Raw genomic sequence first — 23,254 nt, forward strand, 5'->3', positions numbered from 1 at the left:
TGCCTTTTCCCATCCTGATGCCCGAGGGTGTCCTCACCAGGCCAAAGTCCAAGACGAACACCAAGCCTGGAGCCCAGCCCCCCAGGCAGGAGGGCCAGGGAAGAGTCAGCTCTGGTCCACTGTAGCTGGGAGAAGGGCCTCTGGCGGGGACAGGCTTTGAAGAATCTGCTTTGCCCCAGCCTCGCCCCTCCGGGGACACGTTGGGAAGACAGCCTCCAGCCTCGACTAGTCCTCGTCCTGCCCAGAGCGGGTTTGGCGAGGCAGAGGGAAGTCCCCTCCCGGGGTCTCCCCTCTTCTGCTTCTGATTGAACTCTGCAGCCCCACCTCAAGGAGGGGCCTCTGTGCCCCCCAAAATAAGGGTTTGGAAAGTGAATGTCAAGGTTCTTTGTAGCTCTGCCCTGACTGTAGACGAGAAAGGGCCCCAGTGGCCTCTCCTGTGGGACAAAAGACCCTCCCCACCGTCCCCAATGCTCCCACTTACTCAGCAATTACCCAAGGAGTCGAGGCCCCCCTCGAAACAGACACGCTGCTCAGAGGAGAGGCCGGAACTCGAACTCAGGCTGGGCGGCCACACCCTGGGGCCATTGGGGGCCTTCAGGGAGCAAAGCGGGCAGGCCGCAGAGGGATAAGGACAAGGCCATGGAGCCCGGGAGAGGGAGGCACTGGGCCAGCGGCCGCCCCTGGATCAGCGCTGGCTGGAGTTGGAGGTAACTGCATTATGGGAAAGACTGAAAGGTTAATATGAAACCAGCCGATGCTGAAAGAGAACAATTAAGAAGGTTAAGGGCCTTAATATTAGATTAATGGCTGCCGGAGGATAAAGTTCACAGCTTCCAGGAAAGAAGTCTGACTCAGAGAAATCTTTTTAGTTGGCGGCTCTCAGTCTGGTCTTGTTGATATGTTTTTTGCTGTTGTTGTTGTTTTTCTTTCTTCCCGGCAACTGTGAGAAAATTACCATTCACTCACAGAGGATACACTCACTCCTCCCCTCCCCCTTTCTTCTCTCTCTCTCTCTCTCTCTCTCTCTCTTTCTGCTTGGAAATGTCCAATTTTCTTCAGGTCCTGGCATGGACTTTCACGTCCCACCTATTCAGCCAGCCTCGCCTCCTAGTTGTTTCTCTCTGGTGAGGGCTCCCCCTCTGTGAGATCTGTGGGGCTCTGTGGGAACATCTCCCTCCATGTTGGTGGTGTCCTAAGGACACATCAGGGTGCTAAGTGGTTTCACAGACCACTAGCTCAGCCCAGAGACGTTCTGAGAGACTAAGGAGGAGACTGAGCGATCTACGAGGAAACCCTCTGGAAGCCTGTGTGGTCTAAAGCTTCCCAGGTGCCCTCATGGCCGACCCGGTTTGGGAACCACGGGCCCAGGGCATATGGAAGCAAGTCAGGGCCAAGGGGTCACAGACCCCTTTTGCCATTGATATGACCTCCTAGCTCCTGGGCCAGCCGGTGGGTTCCTTGGGGCAAATGCTTTGTTTTACTCCTCCTTACAATTCCTACGCAGGGCTGGCCACGTTCTGCACCTGGGAATTGAGTTAATTTTCAAAATCCCTCCCCTTTCTGGACCCCGAAAAACCCGTCCAGTTTCCAAGTCGGCATTTTCAGAGGCCTGGCAAATGGAAGCCAGGCTGCCTCTCATGGAATCAATCAGGTCTGGGCCTCAAACAGCCTGGCCCGCAGGGACACGGGAGCCCGGGAGCCCGGAGCCAGAGGTGCCCTTAGAGACCTTCCCTTCCAGCGGTTTTCAAACTGTGCAGCCAGGCATCTTGGGGTTCCAGAGTGGACTCTCCGAGAGGCCACTGAGAAGAAGCAGCAGGAACCCCAGGGGAGAGGCTCCAGGCCTCCCCCAGGGCAGCTCCCTCCACTGTTACAGCCTTGTATTACTATCGAAGGGGAGCGGAACATGTTGCCCCAAGACTCAACACCATGGCATATTGTTTTAATTCGAGGCACCTAAGAAACAGCTGAGGCCACAAGGCCTCCCTTACTCTTTTTGTCCTGAAACCAGGAGATAAAATCTCCCATGTGAAAGGCACCCAAAGGCAGGAAGACGTCACTGGTGACAGGGAACTGGGAGCTGAGAAGGCCGTAGAAATAAACTCGCTGCCCGTGGCCCTGACCCTGTGTCTTGCCAGTTCTTCAAACTGTATCGTTTCTTTGCCTAAAGCCTCCTGATCCGGTCACCGCTTTGGGTCCGCGTTCTCTTGTGCGGGCTTTTCTCCTGTTGATTGGCCTTCGTGAGTGGGATTTCCAGCCCCAGTCAGGGGCTCCAGGGGGGTCAAGGAAGACTCTCTCCCCTGCATTACCGCAGTAACCTAACTGGTATCCCAGCTCCCACCCCTGCCAACCCCCAGGCCCCGCCTGCTTTCCATCCAGCGTCCAGAGTGATTATCTCAAAGCATAAGGCCAGTCGGTTGCTCTGCTGATCAAGAGCCTACGTTGGATTTCTGTCTCATTCAGTAGTAATCTGAAGCCCTCACCACGATCGACAAGTCCCCACGTGTCTTCGGCCAGCTGTCCCTGCCTCCTCTCCTTCCATACCCTCTTTGCTCACCTGCTGCAGCCATGCTGGCCTCCCTCACACCCCTGAACACACCAGGCAGGTTCCTGCCACACTTCCATTCCTTCTGCCTGACACGCCCTTCCTCTGATACCCACCATGTTGCTTCCTCGTTTTCTGGGCCCATATCAATAAAGGTGGCCCTTCCCCTGCTCTACTCACTGTCTCTTCTACTAGAATAGACACTCCGAGAGGCCAAGGACGTTTCTTTGTTCATGCAGCATCCCCAGCACCAAGAACAGCGCCCGGCACATACTAGGTGCTCAATAAAGTAATTGTTTCCTGAATTAATCTGGTTTTCAGTCTAAAATCATTCTGTACATTTTTTTTTTTAATTTTCAAGAGAGAGAGAGAGAGAGACAGCACAAGTGGGGGAGGAGCAGAGAGAGAGAGAGAGAGAGAGAGAGAGAGACTAAGCATGAGCAGGAGAGGGGCAGAAAGAGAGGGAGACACAGAATCCGAAGCAGGTTCCAGGCTCCAAGCTGTCAGCCCAGAGCCCGATGCGGGGCTCAAACTCACGATCTGTGAGAGCGTGACCTGAGCTGAAGTCGGATGCTCAACCGACTGAACCACCCAGGCGCCCCTTGTACATTTCCTTTTTACTCATGTCTCTGTTTGCCAAATTTTCTGCAATGACTATGATATTTAGTCAGGAAAAGCAGTACAAAAAAGACAAAAGTCTTCTTTCCAGCACCATTCCTTGGGAGACCCAGAGCTGCCATAAAAGGGCCCGAGAAGATGAAGGGAGACCCTGTTCCGAGCCCCGGGGGCTGAGCGGGACCATAACGATACTGGGAGAGCCACCATTTTCCTGATGGTAGACGAGAGGGTTCGGTGGGGCCAAGCAGCCCCTATTTTCCTAACAGCACCTTGTCTCGGGGGCAGTGGGAGGAATGGGGGGCAGGGGAGAGGAGCAGAAACAGACCAATAAGCACTGTGACACATCCCCCGCTTTCCCCCGCCCAATGCCCCAACACGGCTGCTCCCAAGGGTCCAGGCTTCCCGGCCTTCTCCGTAGAAGGCATCGCTTTCATGGGCGCAACACGCGTCCCCCAGCCCAGCGTTCTCTCTCTTGTCTTTGTGGACTGTTTCTCTGGGCCCGGAGGCTGCTGCCTCTGCTCATTTGTGTGACTGAACCCAGAACAAGGAAGAAGCATGTTGCTTCTAAGCCAGTCTCTGGCCTGACAGCACCCCTTCTCTGGCCTCTGTGTCAGATCCCCTGGCTCCCCAGGTGAGCAGACATCCTGGGCTCCCCCACGACTCAGGGCCCACGTTCAGAACAACCTTGTGCGCTGGAAACAATTCAGGAAGTGAAAGCACTTGACTTGCACTTGATTCCTTTTCAGATGAAATCCTTTCTGACCCTCTTTCAAACGGGCCATCCAACATAGGCACCTGAAAAGAGAACCGGGAAGCCATGCGTCCCCTCTGTCCCGCACCTGGTGAGACTGATGGTCCCAGGGGCCACCGGGTTTCCTGCCTGTTGTGTTATGACTTACCAGCCAGGCCACCCCACACTCAGGGACGAGCTGCTGTCTCCTGGGCTAAGCCGTGCCCGAGATGTTCGCGAGCAGGATGCATCCAACTTCTGTAAAGAACCAGATGGCAAATGCTGTGGTCTTTGGGAGCCACCAACAGTCTGGCCTTTGTCACCTATCTTTCTTTGTTGGTGCATTAAGACCCCTTAGAAATATGAAAACCATTCTTAGCTCACAGGCCATACAAAGCCAGGCTGTACGGGTGGGCAAAGTACAGCCCGCGGGCCAGATCCAGCCCACTGCCCGTTTTTGTAAAATGAAGTTTTGTTGAAACTCGGCCCCACTAGTTTCTCTCTGTATCGTCTGGGGCTGTGACAGCAGAATTGAGTTGCTGTAACGGAGACGATAAAACCAACAAAGCCTGAAATATTTACAATGTGGCACTTTACAGGAAACGTTGGCTGGCACCTCACCCTACAGCAACCATGTAAATGAGTCACACGTGTTTCAGTTTTTAAAATGTTTCACATGCACTGCTATTTAATACCTGAAACGATTTTTCCAGATCAATGTTAGGCCCGTCTTACAGATAAGGAAACAGGCCCTATGGCTAATAAATGGCAGAACCGGAAGCTAAACCCAGATCTCTGACCTCTCAGCTAGGGAGTTTTGACCAGATAAAACTGCCCCCAACAGCGCAATCCCTGAAACCCGGAATATACTTCTTCTTCTTCTTCTTTTAAAAGTTTATTTATTTATCTTGAGAGAGAGAGAGAGAGAGAGAGCGTGAGTAGGGGAGGGGCAGAGAGAGAGGGAGAGAGGATCTCCAGCAGGTTCCCTGCTGTTAGCACAGAGCCTGACACGGGGCTCAAACTCATGAACCACGAGATCAATACCTGAGCCGAAATGAAGAGTCGGACCCCTGGCTAAGCCACCCAGGTGCCCCAGGAATATACTTCTTATTCAGCTCTATCAGGGAAGGGGGCGGCAGGTTCCTCAGTGCCAGCGTCTGAGAGACGCTGGGCATGAGGGCAACAGAGCTCACCTGCACAGAAACTCTTAGGATCATCACGAGATCCTAGTGTGCAGAGAACATCTCCAAGGACTTTTCCTCGCACAGGAAAGACTACTGAGACAGGCTGCCTGGCTGGCAGGAGAGCTGTCCCTTAAAATCCAAGTTTGGCTTCTGTAAACACTTACCGGGCAGTCACATCACCGTGAAGGGCATGGCAATCCTTCCACAGACGCTGGGCCTGACCTTGCTTCCCCAGCAGTAACCCCGCCCCAGCTAGACGTGGGGGTGGTGATGCCATCAGTGGTGCGAGAGAGACCCCCAGTGGACATCGGCGGTATTGCAGCCTCCTAGAGCAACTCCAGAAACACCCTCCGGTTCCCCAGGAGCTCGCTTCTTGGGCTGGGAGTGTAAACCGCTGGGACCGTCATTGAGCCACTGCCCCAGTACGTGCAGGTCAATGAGAGCTGTCCTCCTCAAAATCCTCCCCGAGGGAGGCTGGTGCACGCATGTTTAACGATGCTGCCGTGTCCCCTAACGGGTGAGGAGCAGTGACTTCGGGCTGCCTTCGTGGCCCTTCAGGTGCTTTTTGAGTCTTCTCTGTGGGGCAAATCGGACTCCTGAGGACCGCTGGCCTTTCTGGAACTTTGTTTTAACTTCCTGCAGTCCAGCACTGCTCCAGGACCTGTTCTGTGCGTCCCATAATGTTGTCAGCTATGCCGGTGGTTATTGTTTGTGAGGTTTTTTCATTTGAATTGAACACCAAAGTCATAAACTAGGATTCCCAGCGTTTCTGGGAAGGTCAGGCCACATTTGTTCTGAGTTCTCGTGCCGCAGCCAATGGCTGAGGCTGAGGACTTGCTGCCCCCTTTAGACAGGCAAGGGTTCTCCAGTTTGCTACACTCCCCATCACCCCCTATTGTCTCTTACCGCCCGCCTTGCTATTGATTACATTGCCTTCCTGGCCCTATAGAAGCTTTACAGCTACATCACACATACAGAATAATTGCCGTAACAACACCTGCTGCCACAGGACCAGACACCGTGCTGAACATGCTACATACATTCTCCCGTCTGACCCAGTGAAGTAGATATCATTATTCCCAACTCATAATGCAGAAACTGGGATTCACCATCCCTAAGTGATTTGCCTGTGGTCTGACAGCAAGCGTCTACCCCATGCAATTAACTGCTGTGCTCAGACAGGCAGGCAGATCTGGATCTAATTCCCTAAGATAGTAGAAAGTCAGGTTGCATAGACAGAAAATGTCTTTATGAGCCACATATTGAATTGAAGTTCAGTTATGGACATACGCATTTTTCCTTGTCGATAACAGGCTCCTCCCATTGGCTTAGAGGGCACCCACCACTGGCTCAGTAAAAGCCCCAAACAATCACTGTGTTTTCCTTTTTCTACCCATGATATATTCAGGAACGGCTAGCCACGACCCTGATTATGAAATCACCAAGATCCCTTTGGTGTTAAAGATACCAGAATACTCTCCCTTTCTTTCTCGGGACCCCTGTCTTGACCCCCTTCTGATGCCAGGTGCCCAGTGCCCTGAGCTCCCCAGAAGGGACCCGGGGGCCCCACGTAACATCCCCCCTGGGCCCAAACTCTGAGATGTCACCTCACTTTCCAGATTTTCCCCATCCCTTTTGTGTATCAAAATGTCCTTCATCGAAACATCCTCTGCCATGTCCCCAATCTTCAAGCTCTTGCCAGGTGACTGTTACATTCATCTGATAAATGAGTGGGGAGATGAGGGGCTGACAGGTTCACTCATTGCTCTCCCAGCCGCCTGTGGATTGGCCATCCTCTCTTTTTAACATCTCGGGGGCTCGGAGAGACTGAAGGCAAAACTCAACTCTGCAGTCACCCTTCCCAGTGGCCATCCTCTGATTCCTCCCACACCTTTGTCCCCTCCTGCTACTGGGTCTCTCCAGCTGGCCCTGTCCTCTGCCTGGAGATCCCTTCCATCCCTCGTGGCCAGTGTCTGCCTCTTTGTCCTTCAATCTTGGCTCAGTCACAGCCTCATCAAAAAGCACGCCCTGCCCTCCCTGACGAGGTCACTGTCAGACTCCAGCACCAAGAATCCTTCTTCAGGGGCAGAAGTCTGCATTTATTCATCAGATGATGGGTGCCATGATGCTATCATGGCAGGGTTTCACCTGCTTCTGTTCCCTTTCATATCCCTAGGTCCTATAGGTCCAATTTATATTTGTGGAAGAAAAGCGTGGCTGGGGGAGGTGGGTGGGGAGCAATTTCTAATTAAAATTCTAGGTGAGTCAGAAAGAACCTAAATGACTTGCCCAAGGACACAAGGCTGGTTAGCGACACAGCAGAAAGTTGGACCCAAGTTCCCAAGGCACATTTCCTTTCCACTCTGTCATTCTTCCCTCTGGGGCCTCTGCGGGCCTCTGAGGGCCTCTGCGGACTGTACTGAGTAATCGGACCCTGGAAATTATGATGGCTTTGGAGGCATGCCCAGTCTGGCTCCAGACGCAGGTGGTGCAGTAGACGCAGGCTGCAGCAGGATCCCTTTGCCATGTGCAAGGGGCAGAGAGGGGCTGCAAGCACCAGGGCAGACCTCTGGGTCACAGAAAGACATCTTTGACGTGGCACCACCCGGGGAAGACCCTCGGGGCACTGGGGCTGGTCTCAGCAGGAGCTGAGTCTTAACGCAGGATAATCAACGTGCTAGAAGAAGAGGGACCATCTGTGGTGCCCTTGCAATGTGCAAAACACTTTAGGGACACTGTTTGGTTGATTCTCACACACGAGACCTGCCCCAAACACATTATTCTCCCCATTTACAGATGACGAGACAGGTCCAGAGACCAAGCTGCCGAGCATCACGCAGCTAGCCAGTGGAAGGCTTTTAAACCCGATGTGTCAGGTGGCTGAGCAAATTCTTGCAGCACAGCCTCAAATAAAGAAAAGGAAGTTCAAGACCTCATGAAAGTACACGATGCAGGAACTCGGTATAAGGAGGATAAGGAGGGGCGCCCGGGTGGCTCAGTCGTTTAAGCGGCCGACTTTGGCTCAGGTCATGATCTCATGGTTCATGAGTTCGAGCCCCGTGTTGGGCTCTGTGCTGTCAGTACAGAGCCTGCTTCGGATCCTGTCTCTCTGCCCCTCCCCTGCTCGTTCTCTCTCTCTCTCTCTCTCTCTCTCAAAAATAAATAAACATTAGAAGGAGGAGGAGAGAGCCAGAGGGGGTCAGAGGGAACACTCACAGGAGGAAGAAGGTTCAGTAGGAGGGTGCTGGCCCTGGGAACAGTGGGAAGAGGGGGCTGGCACCTAGAAGTCCAGAATGCAGCAGGCCTTGGCAGTGGAGTGGAGAAGGAGCAGGAGGCCTGGGCGGAGGAGGCCCCCATCCTGGGCAGAGAGCTCAACGCACTTCCCGTTTCCCCCGGCCGCACGCACCCTTCCTTCCTCCCCAGTCTTTTAGCAAAAGTTTTTATTTCCACCTTCTATGGAAACATTCATTTGTTAAGCAACCAGATGTCCCGGATCCAGAAGAAGAAAATGGAAGTCTGGTGGACCAGCTGTCCAGTTTAAAGGAACATGCAGGGATCCGTCCCTGCCCTTAATGCTGTGTCTCTGACGCCAGCTTCCGAGAGAGCGGCACGGGAAGGGGGCGGGAGGCACTGTGCGTCCTGAGGGGGGGAGGGGGCTCCAGAAGGGGCTCGGCCGGCACTCATAGCTGGCCTCCTCTGGGTGACATTGGACCCCTAATGTTCCAGAGTTCATTCCCCGCCTCCAGAGGGAGGAGCGGGAAGGAATGGCCTCGAAGGCTTCTTGTACTTACGGGTTGATGGTTCTCCAACCTTGGCCTGGGGGTGCGGGCAGAGCGAGATAAGAGAAAGGACAGTGGTGACCAGGAGTCACCGACGAGGTGACTGAACAGCGGGGTAAGGAAATGAATATGAGACTGTGTTTGAAACTCACCTCATCCCAATTTTGTAGCTTGAGATTCTCCTATCGTCCGTCCGCAGGAAAAATAATTGTAGGCTTGAGAAGACTGTGGGTGTCGTATCGTGTAAAGGGCACAGATGTGGGGGTCAGGTTCAAAGGGCAAGACCGCAAGTAGATGGCTCACAGCCTCTGAGCACCGATGCCTCATTTGTAAAAGAAGGGTCACCATGCCCACCTTACGGGGTACGATGGGTTTCCACAGAGAGAATGCAGAACCCAGCAGGATCCCTGCAAACATGTGTCCCCACCCAGCTCTCCTCTCCCCCCACTGGGGGCCTTCCAGGTGCCACCAATCGGTGGGGCTTTTCCGCTGTGCAGACACACACCTGGAGGCCAGAGGGTGACTTCCCCCTCATAAACGGAAGAACCGAGATTCGAACCTCCGTCTGCCGGATCCAGTCCCAAATAACCTCTTCCCAGGTTCCCAGAGACACCGCAGGGAGGGGTGCCCCGGTGGAGCCACCCTTTGGGAGGGCATCTAGCTCGGGGGGGTGCTCTGGAAAGCCCCGCTGTTATTAATAAGTCACATTTAACCTCCTCTTGTTCTCAGAACACCCTCCACTCTGGGCGGAAGGGAACAAGCCTCACCAGCCACCTGGGGGCAAAGGGGATCTCTCAACCGCTTCCCCAGGTTAGTCCAGGCTTTTCTAGCAGTGCCACCCGGCCCAGGGCAAGCGCTGCTATTTATACAGTGCCTCAGTGCTTCAGGATGAGTTCGCTCTCCCCCTGGGAGGTGCGGGGTGACTGATTCTGCCCTTATGTTGCAGCTTGGGGGGCCCCGTGCTCACTGCACCTGCTGCCCTCACACCCCTCGCGGGGCCTCACCAACGTGACTCCCCAGTCATTTGTCCTCAGTCGTTTTGTCACCCAGAGGCTGAGACGTGGGGCGGGCTGGGCAGCAAAGCCCTTGTAAACTCGGGGGGTAACAAGGCTGTTCATTCTCTCCAGGGGCCGAGGCAATAATAGCCCCTTAAATATGCACTTCCTCCAACGGGTCGTGACACTCGCTTCACTGTGATTGCAGCAGAGGATATGGGGTGACATCAGCCTGGGTGAGTCACTTCAGCCGCTGGGTGCTTATATGAACCCGGCAGCCACCCCTGCCCTGGGGCAGGGCCCCGACGGTCTACAAGGCTGAAACCTGCCCCCTCTGACCACATTGGTTCCTCAAGAAATCACCCAACCCAGGCTTCAGCGTCTCTGACTCCTTTCCGCCTCCTGGGTAACCCCTCCCCAGGCCCAGCTTAGAAACCTGGTCTAGACCCAATCCCCTTGATGCTAGCCTTGTCCACCCACACTTCTCAGGCTGGTCATCTCCCAGCTTAGGGCTTGGGGCAGGCAGACCTGGGTCCCAATCTCGCTTCTACCGCTTGACGAGCAATGCAGTCTTAACCATGTTACTATACTTCTGTGAGCCTCTGTTTTTCCATCTGCTTAATGGGAATAATAGTACTATCTACCTGCTAGTGAAGGGTGAGATTCAGCAAACAATGCACTTAACACAGTGACTGGCACGCGGTAAAGGTTCAGTGAATGGCTCGTGTGTCTCCGTGTGTGTGTGTGTGTGTGTGTGTGTGTGTGCAGGCATGCGCCCGTGAATGTGTGCCTGAGTCTTGACTCCTTCACTGTATTTTTTTCCCCATATACCAATTTGAGCCCCATGGGGCTACATCATTTCTATGTTCTCAAGAATCCGGCTTTCTTATTTCATCCTTCCTCTTGCTTTTGGTTTTCTAACCTCTTTCCCCATACGTTTTGCCTAGCCCTTTGCAGCCCTCATATCCCCTGTTCATTTCAAATGGCTTACAATAGCAGTGTATCAACATATACAACATTTTCAGTCCTAACAGCACAGGGGGTGGAAGCTGATCAACGAGCTGCAGAATTAATTGAAGCGATGCATTATTTTTTTTTAAAAATAGGAAAATTTGCAAAGATGCAAGTAGGCAATGCACAAAAGAGCAACTCCAAATGATTAAAAAACACAAAAAAAGGTTTCAGACTCTAGCAATCAGGGAATGCCAATTTAAGTGGCAATGAGATATTTCTTTGCGTCTATCAGGATCACCAACATTTTAAGACTGATGATACCTCTTTCCGGTGGGAATGCAAGAAAACTTTCCTTTAATCACTGCCTTCGGGTGGCATAGCCTTTGGAAAGCAATCTGGCAACATCTGCTGAAATTAAAGTTAAAAATACATATACAGGGGGCCTGGGTGACTCAGTCGGTTAAGTGTCCAACTTCAGCTCAGGTCACAATCTCATGGTTCATGAGTTCAAGCCCCATGTTGGGCTCTGTGCTGACAGCTCAGAGCCTGGAGCCTGCTTCAGAGTCTGTGTCTCCCTCTCTCTCTGCCCCTCCACTGCTTGCACTCTCTCAAAAAATAAATAAGCACTAAAAAAATTAAAAAAAAATACATATACCTTTTGACATATCCGTTCCACTTCTGGGAATCTACCCCATAGACATAAAAACACAGCTGACCCTGAACAACACGTGTTTGAAAAGTGTGTGTCCGCTTATAAGCAGATTTTCTTCTACAAATACAGTACAGCACCATGAATGTATTTTCTCTTCCTTACGATTTTCTTGATTTTCTCTAGCTTACTTTATTACAAGTATACAGCATATCATGCATGTAACATACAAAATGTATGTTCATTGACTGTTTATGTTACCGGTAAGGCATCTGGTCAACCGTAGGCTACTAGTAAAGTTTTTGGAGTCAAAGGTTAGACATGGAATTTTGACTGCGTGGGGGTCGGTGCCCGAACCCGTGTTGTTCAAGGCTGAACTGGACCGGAATGTATGACCATACGCACAAGGAGGTATACTAGGTTGCTGTTTAGAGTGGAAAGCAAAACCTAGAAACAAGGCGAATGTCCTTCAGAGGGGGAGAGGGTGATCTATTAGGACATGTGAGGAAACATTCTGCAGCCATTATAAAGAACAAACTGGACCTATCATAGGTGACTCATAGGGATTACCATGAATAATTGGTAAGGAAATTGTGCATAACATCATCCCACTTTTAAGAAGAAATACGCCACCCTTCCCCACCCTCTGCCCCCATTGTGTGTGTGAGCCAACACCATGAACGTGGAGGAGACATGGCAGAGACCAGCCCCAGTGGCATCCTGGTTTGGAGGATGGACAGTCACGTGGTAAGAGGGGGGTGGGAGAAAGTGAGGGAGGTCCCAATCCGAAGATAAAGGGAAAAAAAGGATTCCATCAAAAATTAAAACATGTAGTACGATCACATTTGTCCGCTAATGTAAAGGTATGTGCGTGAGTACATGTAAGAAGAAATTTTAAATCTCATATACATATCTTAAACATTTCTGTTAACCCAAAACATACAGACGTCCGTTCCTTCACCGAGAGTTTGACATAGAGTCAAGGTCTCTGCACTGCGGATATGTCTATTTCTTGCAGTTCCTCCCTACCCTGCCCTTGTACAGAAATCACACCCTGAATTCATTGTCTACAATTTCTAACGTCCGTTTCCGTAGAGGAGAGCGAGAACCTCAGACACTTGAAAACAAGTCGAGTAGAGGAACTTTTTAGATACTATGCTCGGCCTCCAGGCTTTTCCGCTGTCTTGCTACATCCGGTTCAACAATAACCCCATTTTAGGATCTCTCCTCTATTAGGTCTCTCCAAACTGTCACCTTGGTTCTTACAGAATCAATAATTCTTTGTTTCACACCCACGTTTCCCCCATTTATGTGACATCCATTGGAGTACGGCTGGCACAGAACAGGCTTGGGGACAAACTCATCTCCCTGCAGGTGACATTCATGTCGACAGGTAGACACGGTGTATGTGGCACCCCGGAAGCCACGAGCATCCTCTGGCCTGCTTCAGTGTGCCCCCTGGGAGGGAACAGCAACCAGCATTTCACGGAGAGAACATGCAGGGCCACGCAGCCTGGCGAGTCAGTTATGAGAGGCAGAACTTCACTGAAAATTCTTACGCGCTGTGAACTGGCGAGGGCGAAGATGCCTTGGTGGGTGACATCCAGCTCTCTGATTATGTGACTCTATCAATTATTCTGTGATTGAAATAGCTAGGGTTGTGAGTGTGGGGGTCAGGATTACCCGGAGGATTGCGTCCTTTTTACCGTATGTTAGGTAGCATTCTGCTGAACCGGCAACGAGTCTGGGGTAAGAGGCTTGGCTGGGGTGCCAGCCTGGGTGCTTACAAAACTGTCCCGGGACAGGGGACCCAGCATCAGGACAGAACTCTGGCCCAGCTTTAAATATCCTAATTTGCTAGGTAACTTGGGACACATCATTTTATGTCACTACAGCTGTTTCCTTATCTGCAAAATGGGGTGACCCTGCCTAACTCACAGTTTTTCTGAGACTCAGATGACTGTTCATAAAAGTATTTACCACAACGAGAGGACCACCCGGCTTCTTTTCACGTGTGCACACCCTCTACAGTATTTTTAGCAACAGGAGGGAGTGAAGGGTTCTGTCCCTCCACAAGCTTACATGTGGAGCTTACTTACACTTGGAGCAGATCGAGAGGATCCGGGCCCACCTTCACCGGCTCACCGCAAGTGTCCCTGGGCAAGTCACTTCATCTCTCTGAGCATCGGTTCTGTCACCTGGGAAATGGAGAACGGTGGTGGGGAAATTGCTTAGCAGTTATAGTGAGGATTAAACAGAGGTTGCGAGGCCAAAGGCATCTGGGACACAGGAGAGGCTCAGTAGAGGTGATTCTCGTGGACAAGATTCTTAGTCCACACTCTAAGATAGGACAGAAAGGTAATGCCCTCTAGTGTCCGTAACTCAGTTCTGACTCTGAGTTGTCATTTCTCTTCGTTGGTGGAAAATTTAAACCCCAGCCCTTCTCAGAGAATGCCTCCCCCGTGGCATTGTGGACCATGACTTCGCGATGTGAAGGACCTGGTGGGGGTGGGGTTGGTGGTGGTGAAGGGTACTGACCCCTGACCGCACAGGTTGGGGCTGGCTGTCCTTTGCCCTGTCCAGCTGTCCTGCGGCTCTCTATTGCTTCTGGGACATATTTAGAGCACACAGTTGTCTCCGTGGCTTGGGGCCCAGAGCCAGGAAATGGGTGCAAGACAATTGGAAAGCAGAGGCCCGTGGTGAAACAGAGTGACTGCGCATCTAAAGACATCCAAATTCAAAAAAGAAGAAGGTTTGAATTGGTTTTCTTTCTTCTCTTCCTGATACTTCTGCTTTCAGAAGATTCTCAGCTGATCCGGGACTGAGGGTGAGGCCAACGAGACCTTCAGCTAAGCTACGAAATTTAAGGGGACACCACAAGAACCCAGTAAGCAAGATAAATAATCTTTAATGCAAAATTTGTACGAATCAAACTTAATGCAAAAACAATCTGAGATGAACAAAGTCTCAACACTTTAAATAAACACGTGATCTAAAGTCCGTTGGAAATTATCGTCACCTGATCAAGAGAAATGCTTCAATGTGGCAATGTTCCCCGTTGAAAATAAGCAAAGAAGCAGATTTTGAGATTCCTGCTGAGTTTTTCATTAAAGCCAGGAAGGACCATCCTAGTAAAACACTATTTTAGGGTGTAAACAAGCTATTTAAACTTAAAAGTACTACTGAGTTTGAATATACCTTCTTTTTTTCGTTTTTAGTTACTGTAATGTTCTAGAAAAATCTCGTTAGGAAAACGCATTCAGACGTGTATACAGGGGCACGCATTTTTTTTTTTTCTTTTGCTCATCTCCAGTATCGGTTGGCCAGGCGAGGCATGCTGATCAAGCGGTGTCATGAGTCACCCCTAAACAGGCCTGTAAATGCCGTGGCTCCAACTGCTTTTGTCGGAAGGAGTGAGCGGTGAGGGGGTTTCAGGAGGCTCGTGAGAAGGGCACTATTAACTGGGGTGCTTTCCCCTGATTCTGAAATCAAGACACAGAGGCCCTCCTGCTTTCATCAGTATTTTACTCCGTGGGCGAAAGACTCTTGAGAAATCTCGAAGAAGACAAGGAGATCGAGAAGAGGAAAAGCCCGGGGAGAGAGGAAGGACGCTTCTTCCCCAGACGTCAGACACTAACCCAGGCTGCCCAGGGAACCCACACACATTTGCTCACTCTGCTCTCACTTCTCCCATCCCCGGCCCCTCCCCCTCTGGCCCTGCAGACCCTGGTGGGGTGCTCTCTCTGCTCAGGCTGGAACACCACTCTGACAGTTGTGGGGGGGGGCGCATAAAACGGAGGGTTTCAGAGGTCTTCCAGCCATACGTGGGAGAGTGACTGTGTGCATCTAGCTCTCCCAGTAGAGCGTGGTGGTGAAGAGCCCTCTGGGGCTGCACTCCCGGAGCTGGAATCCTCATTCTTCCACTTGTGACCCACTGACCTTGGACATGCCCCTGTCACTTTCGTCCTTCATGAATCAAGGGAAGCAACAGCACCCGCCTGTCCCTTGGGGTGGGCTGCAGGTGGAGTCAGAGGCTTGGGGGGAAGCACTGGGGATGCAGAGGTGGGCAGAGATGAGGCCGAGGGCCTTCACAGAGGGTGGAGGGCGGCGGGTCCCCTGGCTGTGCAGGAGGGCACCCCGGAAGGAGGAGTGGGGGAGGGAAGAGGAATGCGGGCAGCACACAGAGGACCCGGGGATGTGTGTGCTGGGCGGAGGGAGCATGGCTGGGGGTGGCAGGGAGGAGAACCACAGTGGGTGGGGACGACCTGTCTCAGGATCCCAAGGTGAACGCTGGTTCATGACGCTTTTATAGACTCGCTGGCTAGTGTCTGAGGCCGGGTTATTGCTCTTTGCTCTGATTTCCAAATAGAACGTCGCTTTGTCCTCTGGTGACTCCCAGCCCTGAGTAGAGTGGGGGGAAATGGAGTCGGGGTCCTGAGGGAAGGGACATCGCCTGTGGAGTCTCCAGGGCTGAGGCAGCTGGCGGGGAAGGCCGGCTTCAGGGAAGGTGCCCCCCACCCTCTTTCCCAGGGGTGGCCCCTCCCATAACTGCTTTGTTCGTTCGGTTATAGTTTTATTAGGACATAATTCACACACAACACAAGCCACTCATTGAAAGTGGACCATTTGATGGTTTTAGTCTATTCACAGTCGTACAATTCCTATAATTTTAGAACCTTTTCATCACTCCAAAAAGAAACCTCACGCTCATTAGCAATCACTCCCTTCCCCCGGCCCAACATCCTCCTCCCAGCCCTAGGCAGCTCGTAATCTACTTTTTAGTTCTATACGTTTGCCTTTTCTGGACATTTTGTATGCGTGAAATGATGGAGTATGTGGTTTCTTTCACTGAGCATGTTTTCAAGGCTCACTCATGTTGTAGCATGCATCAGACCCTCATTCCTTTTTTTTTTTTTTAAGTTTTATTTTGTTTTGTGAGAGAGAGAGAACAAGCAGGGAAGGGGCAGAGAAAGAGATGGAGAGAGAGAACCCCAAGCAGGCTCTGCGCAGAGCCCAACGCGGGGCTCGATCTCATGAACCGTGAGGTCATGCATGACGTGGGCTAAAACCAAGAGTGAGACCCTTAACTGACTGAGCCAGCCAGGAGCCCCCCTCATTGTATTTTATACCAACTACTGTCCCATTGTACGGATGTCCCACATCCATCTTGTCGTTGGTTGACGGACATTTGAATTGTTTCCGCTACTCGGCTATTGTGAATAACGGTCTACGAACAAGTTTTTGCGTGGACATGTTTTCATTTTCTCCCGGCAATATACCAAGGAGTGCAACGGCTGGGTCATTTGGTTGTAATTCTTTACTTCTTTGTATATACTTCCATTTGAGGACTTAGCATACTCACCATAAGGGCTCATAGGTCTGTCACCGTGTGAACTCTCTTCATCTCGCACCCCCCGTGGAGCCCAGCACCTACGAGGCACTAGGCGTGTGGGAGGTGCACCACTGCGTCACATGCTGCTTACAAGCAGGGCAAGACGAGGCTGGAAAAATGCCCACTAGACACTACGGTGAAGGGGTTGCTGGTAACCTTGACAGGCAGTGGGGGTGACAGACTGACTGAAGTGCGTACAACAAAGAGTAGGAAGAGAGAAGTCCAGAAAAGGAAGCACAGGACATTTCTTTGGAGAAACCCTTCCGTGGAAGAGAGTGGGGAAAACGAGACAAGAGCTAGCCAGGGAACTGAATAAAGAGGCTCTTGGGTTTTGGAAGATGCGAGAAACGACAGTGTGTTTGTGGGATGTAGCAGAAAGGTAAACGCTGATGACGGGGGAGACAGGTGGACGAGGCGGGCGACGTCCTTAAGTAGCCCAGGTGGGGTCCTGGCCACAAGCGGTGTTACAGATGGAATGTTTTGTCCTCAAACCCGTATGTTGAGACCCTAACCCCAGCTGACTCTATCTGGAGACAGGACCTGCGAGGAGCTGACAGAAGTTAAATGAGGTCACGAGGGTGAGCTCCTGCTCGGATTGAGGAGTAGACACCCCAGGGTTCTTCTCCCAGCCATGAGAGGACACGGCGAGGAGGCAGCCACTGGCAAGCCAGGAAGAGAGCCCTCACCAGCCGCCAAACCGGCCCGCACCTTGATCTTGGACTTTCCAGCCTCCGGAACAGTGAGAAAATAAATTTCTGTTGTTGAAGCCACCCAGTCTTGGGTATTTGGTTGTTACGGCAGCCCCGGCAGACTGAGACGAGGGGGAGAGCCGAGGGGCGTTCACGCACAGTCCCAGGAGGGGAGGCAGGGGACATGGCCGCCAGCGCGGCCGGGTGTGTGGACGCGTGGTGGGAGCTGCTTCTGGACACTTCTCATCTCGGTGACAGAGGAAGCAAAGCGAGCCGCTCAGTGTGGGGATACAGGGCTGCAGGTCTAGGAAGAGAGATGAGGAGATTGTGAGCGAGCCGACCAGGACCACACAGTGAGGCCACGTGAGAGACACTGGGGGCCCGCTGGGGGTCTGCGGCCCCTGCAATGACTACTCAGCCCAGTGCCGTATTTGCTGGCAGGAACGCGCAGCAGCTGTGGGGGCGGGGAGGGAGCCAGCAGAGGTGACTGCGCACGGTTGGGGATCTGGCCAGAGGAAGACAGGTTGGGGGGGTGGGAGCGGTAAAAGAGTGACGGTAGCAGAGTCGCTTTCATGACGAACGGTGGAGATGGAGACCCAGTACAGTGAGGGGAACGAGAAGCCGCAGCGGCCGTGTGCTGGTGGCAGGCAGTGGGGTCACCGGCTTGCAGCACCTGCGGGGCTGTGGAGTCCGTGGAGTGGGGCGCTCAGGGAGAGACGTGCAAGGCACAGAGCAGAGCAGGTGCGCTTATAACGGGGACTGTGCGGGGCTGGGGGCATTGGTGCAGGAAGGTCAGGAGCAGGACCAGGGCAGGGGCTGCTGGGAAAGGAAGAGGACAAGGCGCTTGGGGCCGACCACGCCAGGGCAGCGGATCTGGGGGGTTTTGAACGCAGTCAGATTCCGCAGGGAGGAGCCTTAGGAACGAGTGATCCGGACCCAGCACTACAATCTTCACAAGTTGAGGGGTAACAAAGAGAACTAGAAAAGGGGATGTTTGGTGGTGGGGATGTGCCGGAAGGTGCATCGGAACTGGGGCAGAAGGCGTGGGCTGGAAGCAGACAGGAGCCAGGAGGACTTGGCCCCTCACTCTTGCCCCCTGAGGGGCCTCGAGAGGAGCAGCGTCGGGGAGAGTCAGGTTTCCGTGAGAACAGAAAGGTGCAGAGAACATCCACAGCAGGGAACACTAGGAATTGTGCTGATGGGATGGGGTCAGAAGGGGCAGAACAGAGCACACAGGGACGAAGTTTCCGGGTGAAGAATGTTCTGGGAGTCCCAGGCTCCCCGCCGGGCCCGGAATAAAGGGTTTGACAAGATTAACCAGACACGCACCTGGAGAAGAAGCTCTGCCGCCCGGAGGTGCCTCCTTCTTGCTGACAGTTGCGGGGCGGCCCGGACAGAGCTGTCCCATGGGGTGCCTTTCACACACTTTGCCTTGGGGTAAAGAAGCGTTATTTCCTCTTTCGGGCTGAAGACTCTCATGTGACCGGGGTTCCAGGGGCAGTGCGGGCTCCGGAGTGAGGGGCTGAGGACAGGGACACAGGCAGCTGGGGCCGTCCTCCGCCGTATTCAGAAGAGGCTGCTCTCCTGTACTTGCACAGGACCCTGCGGTTTCTAGGAGTTCTCTGCCGTTTCCCTGCCCGAGCGACAGCCAACACTCAGGTACTGAGTGGGTCAGAGATCTTAAGGAGACAAGTGTCTCTGCAGACCACCGACCGCTTACATATTTATTTACAATATATACATCCCTGACATAAATTTTATAAAACATTGAGAGACCGTGGTCATACACAGTAGTGGAGCCAAAAACAGTAGCAACGACAGGACAGCTACGGATGCTGGTTGTTAGTTGATGTTTCTTCAAAAAAAAAAACAAACCAAAAAACCCTTTTTTTTTATTTTGGAGAGAGAGAGAGAGAGAGAGAGAGAGAGAGAGAGAGAGAGAGAGAGGCAAAGAGTGAGCGTGAGTGGGGAAGGGGCAGAAGGAGAGAGAGAGACTCCCAAGCAGGTTCCACACTCAGGATGGACCCAACACAGGGCTCAACCCCATGACCCTGGCATCATGCCTGAGCCGAAACCAAGAGTCAGAAGTTCAGTCGACTGAGCTCCCCCGCCCCCACCCCACCAAGTGTTCCCAAAAAGACCCTCTGCCAAAGGACCACTTCAGGTTAGGATTCCACAATTTCCTTGAAAATGATGTCAAACTTCAATGGTAAGCCAGATGGCTTTTCGTTACTTAAATAACTTAGTTACTGTACACTTGGTTTGATCTTGAAGCACCAGTCAGCTGGAGCTATTAGAAAAAAAAAAAAAGGTCTCATGTTAGTAACTTGTAAAATGCAGAGCGGGAGTCTTAGTTACCCTCCTATTCTAATGTGAGTAGCCCTTTTATAATAAGCCCATCAAAACCAAGGGCTCTAGGAACAGAGATGGAGGGAGGCTGGTCTCGAACCCTCCTGGGATGGGAGCTGGAGGTCCACCTGAGGTACTACCTTCAGTGCAAAGCACTCCTTACCAGTTCCCTCTCCTCAAACCAACTCAGCCTGTGAAATTGAATTGAAATGGAATTGAAATTTCCCAATAAGAAAGCTGAGACTGAAGAGCCCTTATTAAACTGTCACTCCTTCTAGCAGGTATTTGTATGAGTCCGCTGGGGATGGTTTTTCTTCCCTCCTCGGCTTCTCTTCCTGTTTAGTCATCTGTGTAGTGATGACAAACCGTCTTGGGTTAGCTCAGAGGAAATGAGCCCAAACGGAGAGCTGCGGCCCCCCTTGGGCATGCCCCTTCACACTGACATTCCAGTTCTTGCCTTTTGCCTGCCTCAGCCCGTACCTCACTAGACCAGACCAGGTCCGACAGGCTCAGCCCAGACCAGACCAGAGTTCCCCAAATATCTGTACTCCACTGGTAACAAGAGATCATAAAAGAAAAAAAATCAGGTCACAGGGAGTAGGGAAAGGGGAGCAAAATACGAGTTTTCCTTACGAAGAATCTAACGGACTATGAAATACAGGTGTTGTGAGTTTCTGAGGGGGATAGAGAGTGAGGTGCCTCTCAAGCTTGTCCCAGCAGGCACAGGCTCCTTAGGGCAGCACCACGCAGGGCCAGGGGCCCGCTGCTCCCTGGCCTCTCCCCCAGGGGCCCTTGTCACCCGCGCCCACGCCTGTTGTATCTACTGCCGAAGAATCAGGCCTGCCTCTCCAGCTCACCTTCAGGCTGAGACGTCGCCTGCAACTCTTTCTTCCCCGAGAAACGGGACTCTCTGTTCCCTTTCTAGCTTGACTCTGTGATCTGTTTTCCAGGCATTTACCCAAAAATGGAGTCTAGCGGCACTCCCAGAAATTGTTCAATTGAACTGCCTGGGGGAGAAGTGTAATATTATGCCCCTCAGACATCTGAAACCTACTTGGCTGATGTTTTCTGATTGGGTCTAGCCCTTTCCGATGCTGTCCTCATGGACATGTGAGAATCTGGCATTTGTTCCTGGTTATGCTTGTCCCCTCCCCCACTCCTCTTCCGATCCCTGCCCCTCCACCACATAGATAACTCTTCAGTGAGTTTAGGGAACCCCCCCCCCCCACCCCTTGCAGCCACAGTGGGCTCTTTAAACTTAAAAATTATTAAGTAGGTAGGAAACACACAAAGTACAAAATTTGGAGAGTGAGCAGAAGTACACCGGCAAGTCTGAGCTCCCACCCCGAGCCCCTACGCGACCCGCAGGTTTCTCTGCAGATGCCAGTTTTACCATCCTAGGCTTAGTATTCCAAAGCACGGCTCTTCGTGCTTTTCAAAACTCTCCTGCTCAAGAACCTACAATGGCTCCCTCTTCCCATACCACTCTATCATAATGCCCCAGACTTCCCTCTTTTGCATTTCTTCAGCTTGATGCTAAGCAGGGCGATCTCTCCATCAAATAAACCGCGAGGGTCGAGCTCCCCTCCATGTCTTTGCCTCTGCTGCTTCTCCGGGCTGGAATGCCTTTTCCACCACGCTCTGGCTTGAAGATCTAACTCACGTCCTGCTCCCCTCAGTCTTCACGATTATTCTGGCTTCTTCACCTCCCCTTGGCTGATTGCCCAGCCCTGACCATCCACATCACACATTCTGGCCCAGTGCCCCGTGCCCAAGCCCTTCTGCGTATATGCTCGTTCATGCTCTCCCATGTGGCCGCAAGCTTCTCGGAGGTGGGAACTCTAACATACACCTTCTCTGAATCCCACACAAGGTCTAGCCTCACTGGATACATGATCTCCAGCCATCAGCTAACATAGTGCCTGACCTTGCTCGAGTGATCTCCGTGCAACTTTGCTGAATGAATAAAGGAGCAGGTAAAGGCATGAGTTCTGGGTCACTCCATCACCTCTCCCAGGGGCCCTGGCCGACAGCCCTCCCTGAACCACATTCCCAGTCACTGTTCTCATGGCCACACCTCCGCCATAACTAGCTGGGTCTCAGCAGAGGCCCACCCAGACTCTCGCCCTCCCCTGGCACTTCTGCTTACTGCTGCCAATCTGAGATATCCATCTCGCACCATAACCCCTTGCCCTCCTCCCCCACCCCCGTGTCCCTGCCGGCACGCCTGCTCCTCGCCTCATCTACTGTCGCTCAACCCCTCTCCAGGCCTCTCCGCACGGCCTCCTGGCCCATCAACCCCTCACAGCCTCACTGCCCCTGCCCAGCCTGAGCCCGCAGCTTACAGAGCTGCCCCAGGCCTCCTGCCACAGCTGGCTTCCCTGGTAAGCTGGGCATGCCCCGCCCGACAGCTGGGAGGGAAGGAAACTCCAGAGCCCGAGGGCCCTAATGCACGCAGGTGCCCACAGCCGCACAGTGGTCCTCCCCCAAATCCCACCCCAACCGCTGAGCCAGTGGCTTTCTTCAAAGTCAGCAACTCACTTAACAGAGCCAAAGGTCTCGGCCACCTGTCCTCCCACTTGGCCTCTCCTGACCTTTCATATGCAGCCTGCTCCCCGAGGATCTCTGGCAGGGCCCACCCTGGCTCTCCCTCCCCACCCCCCACCCCCGACTTGTCTCCCCCACCCCCGCTCCTCTGCCTCTACCCGCCACCCCTGGGCCTTGAGTTTGTCTTTCTTGCTGACCTCAGACGTCAGGGCATCAGTCACCGTCCTGATGAAGACGTGCCCCAATCTGTGCCTCCAGCCCCGGCCCCTGCAGCTACTTCCGCAGTTACATGCCAGGCCTCGCTACCCAAGGTGCCCGCACCCCAAATTCAGCCAGCCACAGCGCAGACTCACCCAAACAAGAGCCCTGTTTGGTTCCTCTGCTACGGGGCGGGGTGCAACCGGCTCCTGGGGTCAGAATTCCTGTCATTTATGGCTTCTTTCCTGAATGACAATAAAATTCATAACCATGATGGCATGGTGACATTTACTAACTACCATTTGGAGCCAGTCACTTGTTCTAAGCATTTTATTTGTATCGACTTGTGTGTATATGTTGTTATTTCTACACTATTATCACCTACACTCTTACTCTGACTTCTCTATCTTTGTTATGCCCATTTTTCACACGAGACAACTGAGGCACAGAGAGTTTAAGTGACCTGTCTGAGGCCCATGACAGGTGAGCTGGAAGGGAAGGGAACCCCTGGGGGGGCCTACACTCTCCGTGGAAAGTCCATGGACACGACCTCCACACTTCCTCCCACACCCAGCCCTCCACACGTATCTCCACCATGACCACCTTGGTTCAGGCCCTCTCCGCTCAG

General features: G+C 52.7%; 1 protein-coding gene and 1 long non-coding RNA gene across 2 annotated transcripts in view; both read right to left on the bottom strand.

Annotated features, from left to right (window-relative positions):
- Nucleotides 1-583: 583 nt before the first annotated feature.
- Nucleotides 584-5,603, bottom strand: LOC147578281 (uncharacterized). Its single transcript, XR_015255031.1, has 3 exons — nt 5,239-5,603; nt 4,060-4,148; nt 584-3,955 (listed from the first exon to the last, which is right to left on the bottom strand). It is a non-coding gene; the product is annotated as an uncharacterized LOC147578281 (long non-coding RNA).
- Nucleotides 5,604-19,192: 13,589 nt separating this feature from the next.
- Nucleotides 19,193-23,254, bottom strand: part of CD58 (CD58 molecule) — a 40,575-nt gene continuing 36,513 nt past the window's right edge. Inside the window, exons 6-7 of the mRNA XM_086717920.1 lie at nt 22,782-22,871; nt 19,193-19,822 (exon numbers count right to left, since the gene is read on the bottom strand). Coding sequence (XP_086574046.1) covers nt 22,811-22,871 — 61 coding nt within the window. The 3' untranslated portion in view covers nt 19,193-19,822; nt 22,782-22,810. The remainder of the gene's footprint in view (nt 19,823-22,781; nt 22,872-23,254) is intronic.

The sequence above is a fragment of the Puma concolor genome, chromosome C1 (assembly GCF_028749965.1).
Source record: "Puma concolor isolate L17-30 chromosome C1, mPumCon1.1.hap2, whole genome shotgun sequence".
NCBI lineage: Eukaryota > Metazoa > Chordata > Mammalia > Carnivora > Felidae > Puma > Puma concolor.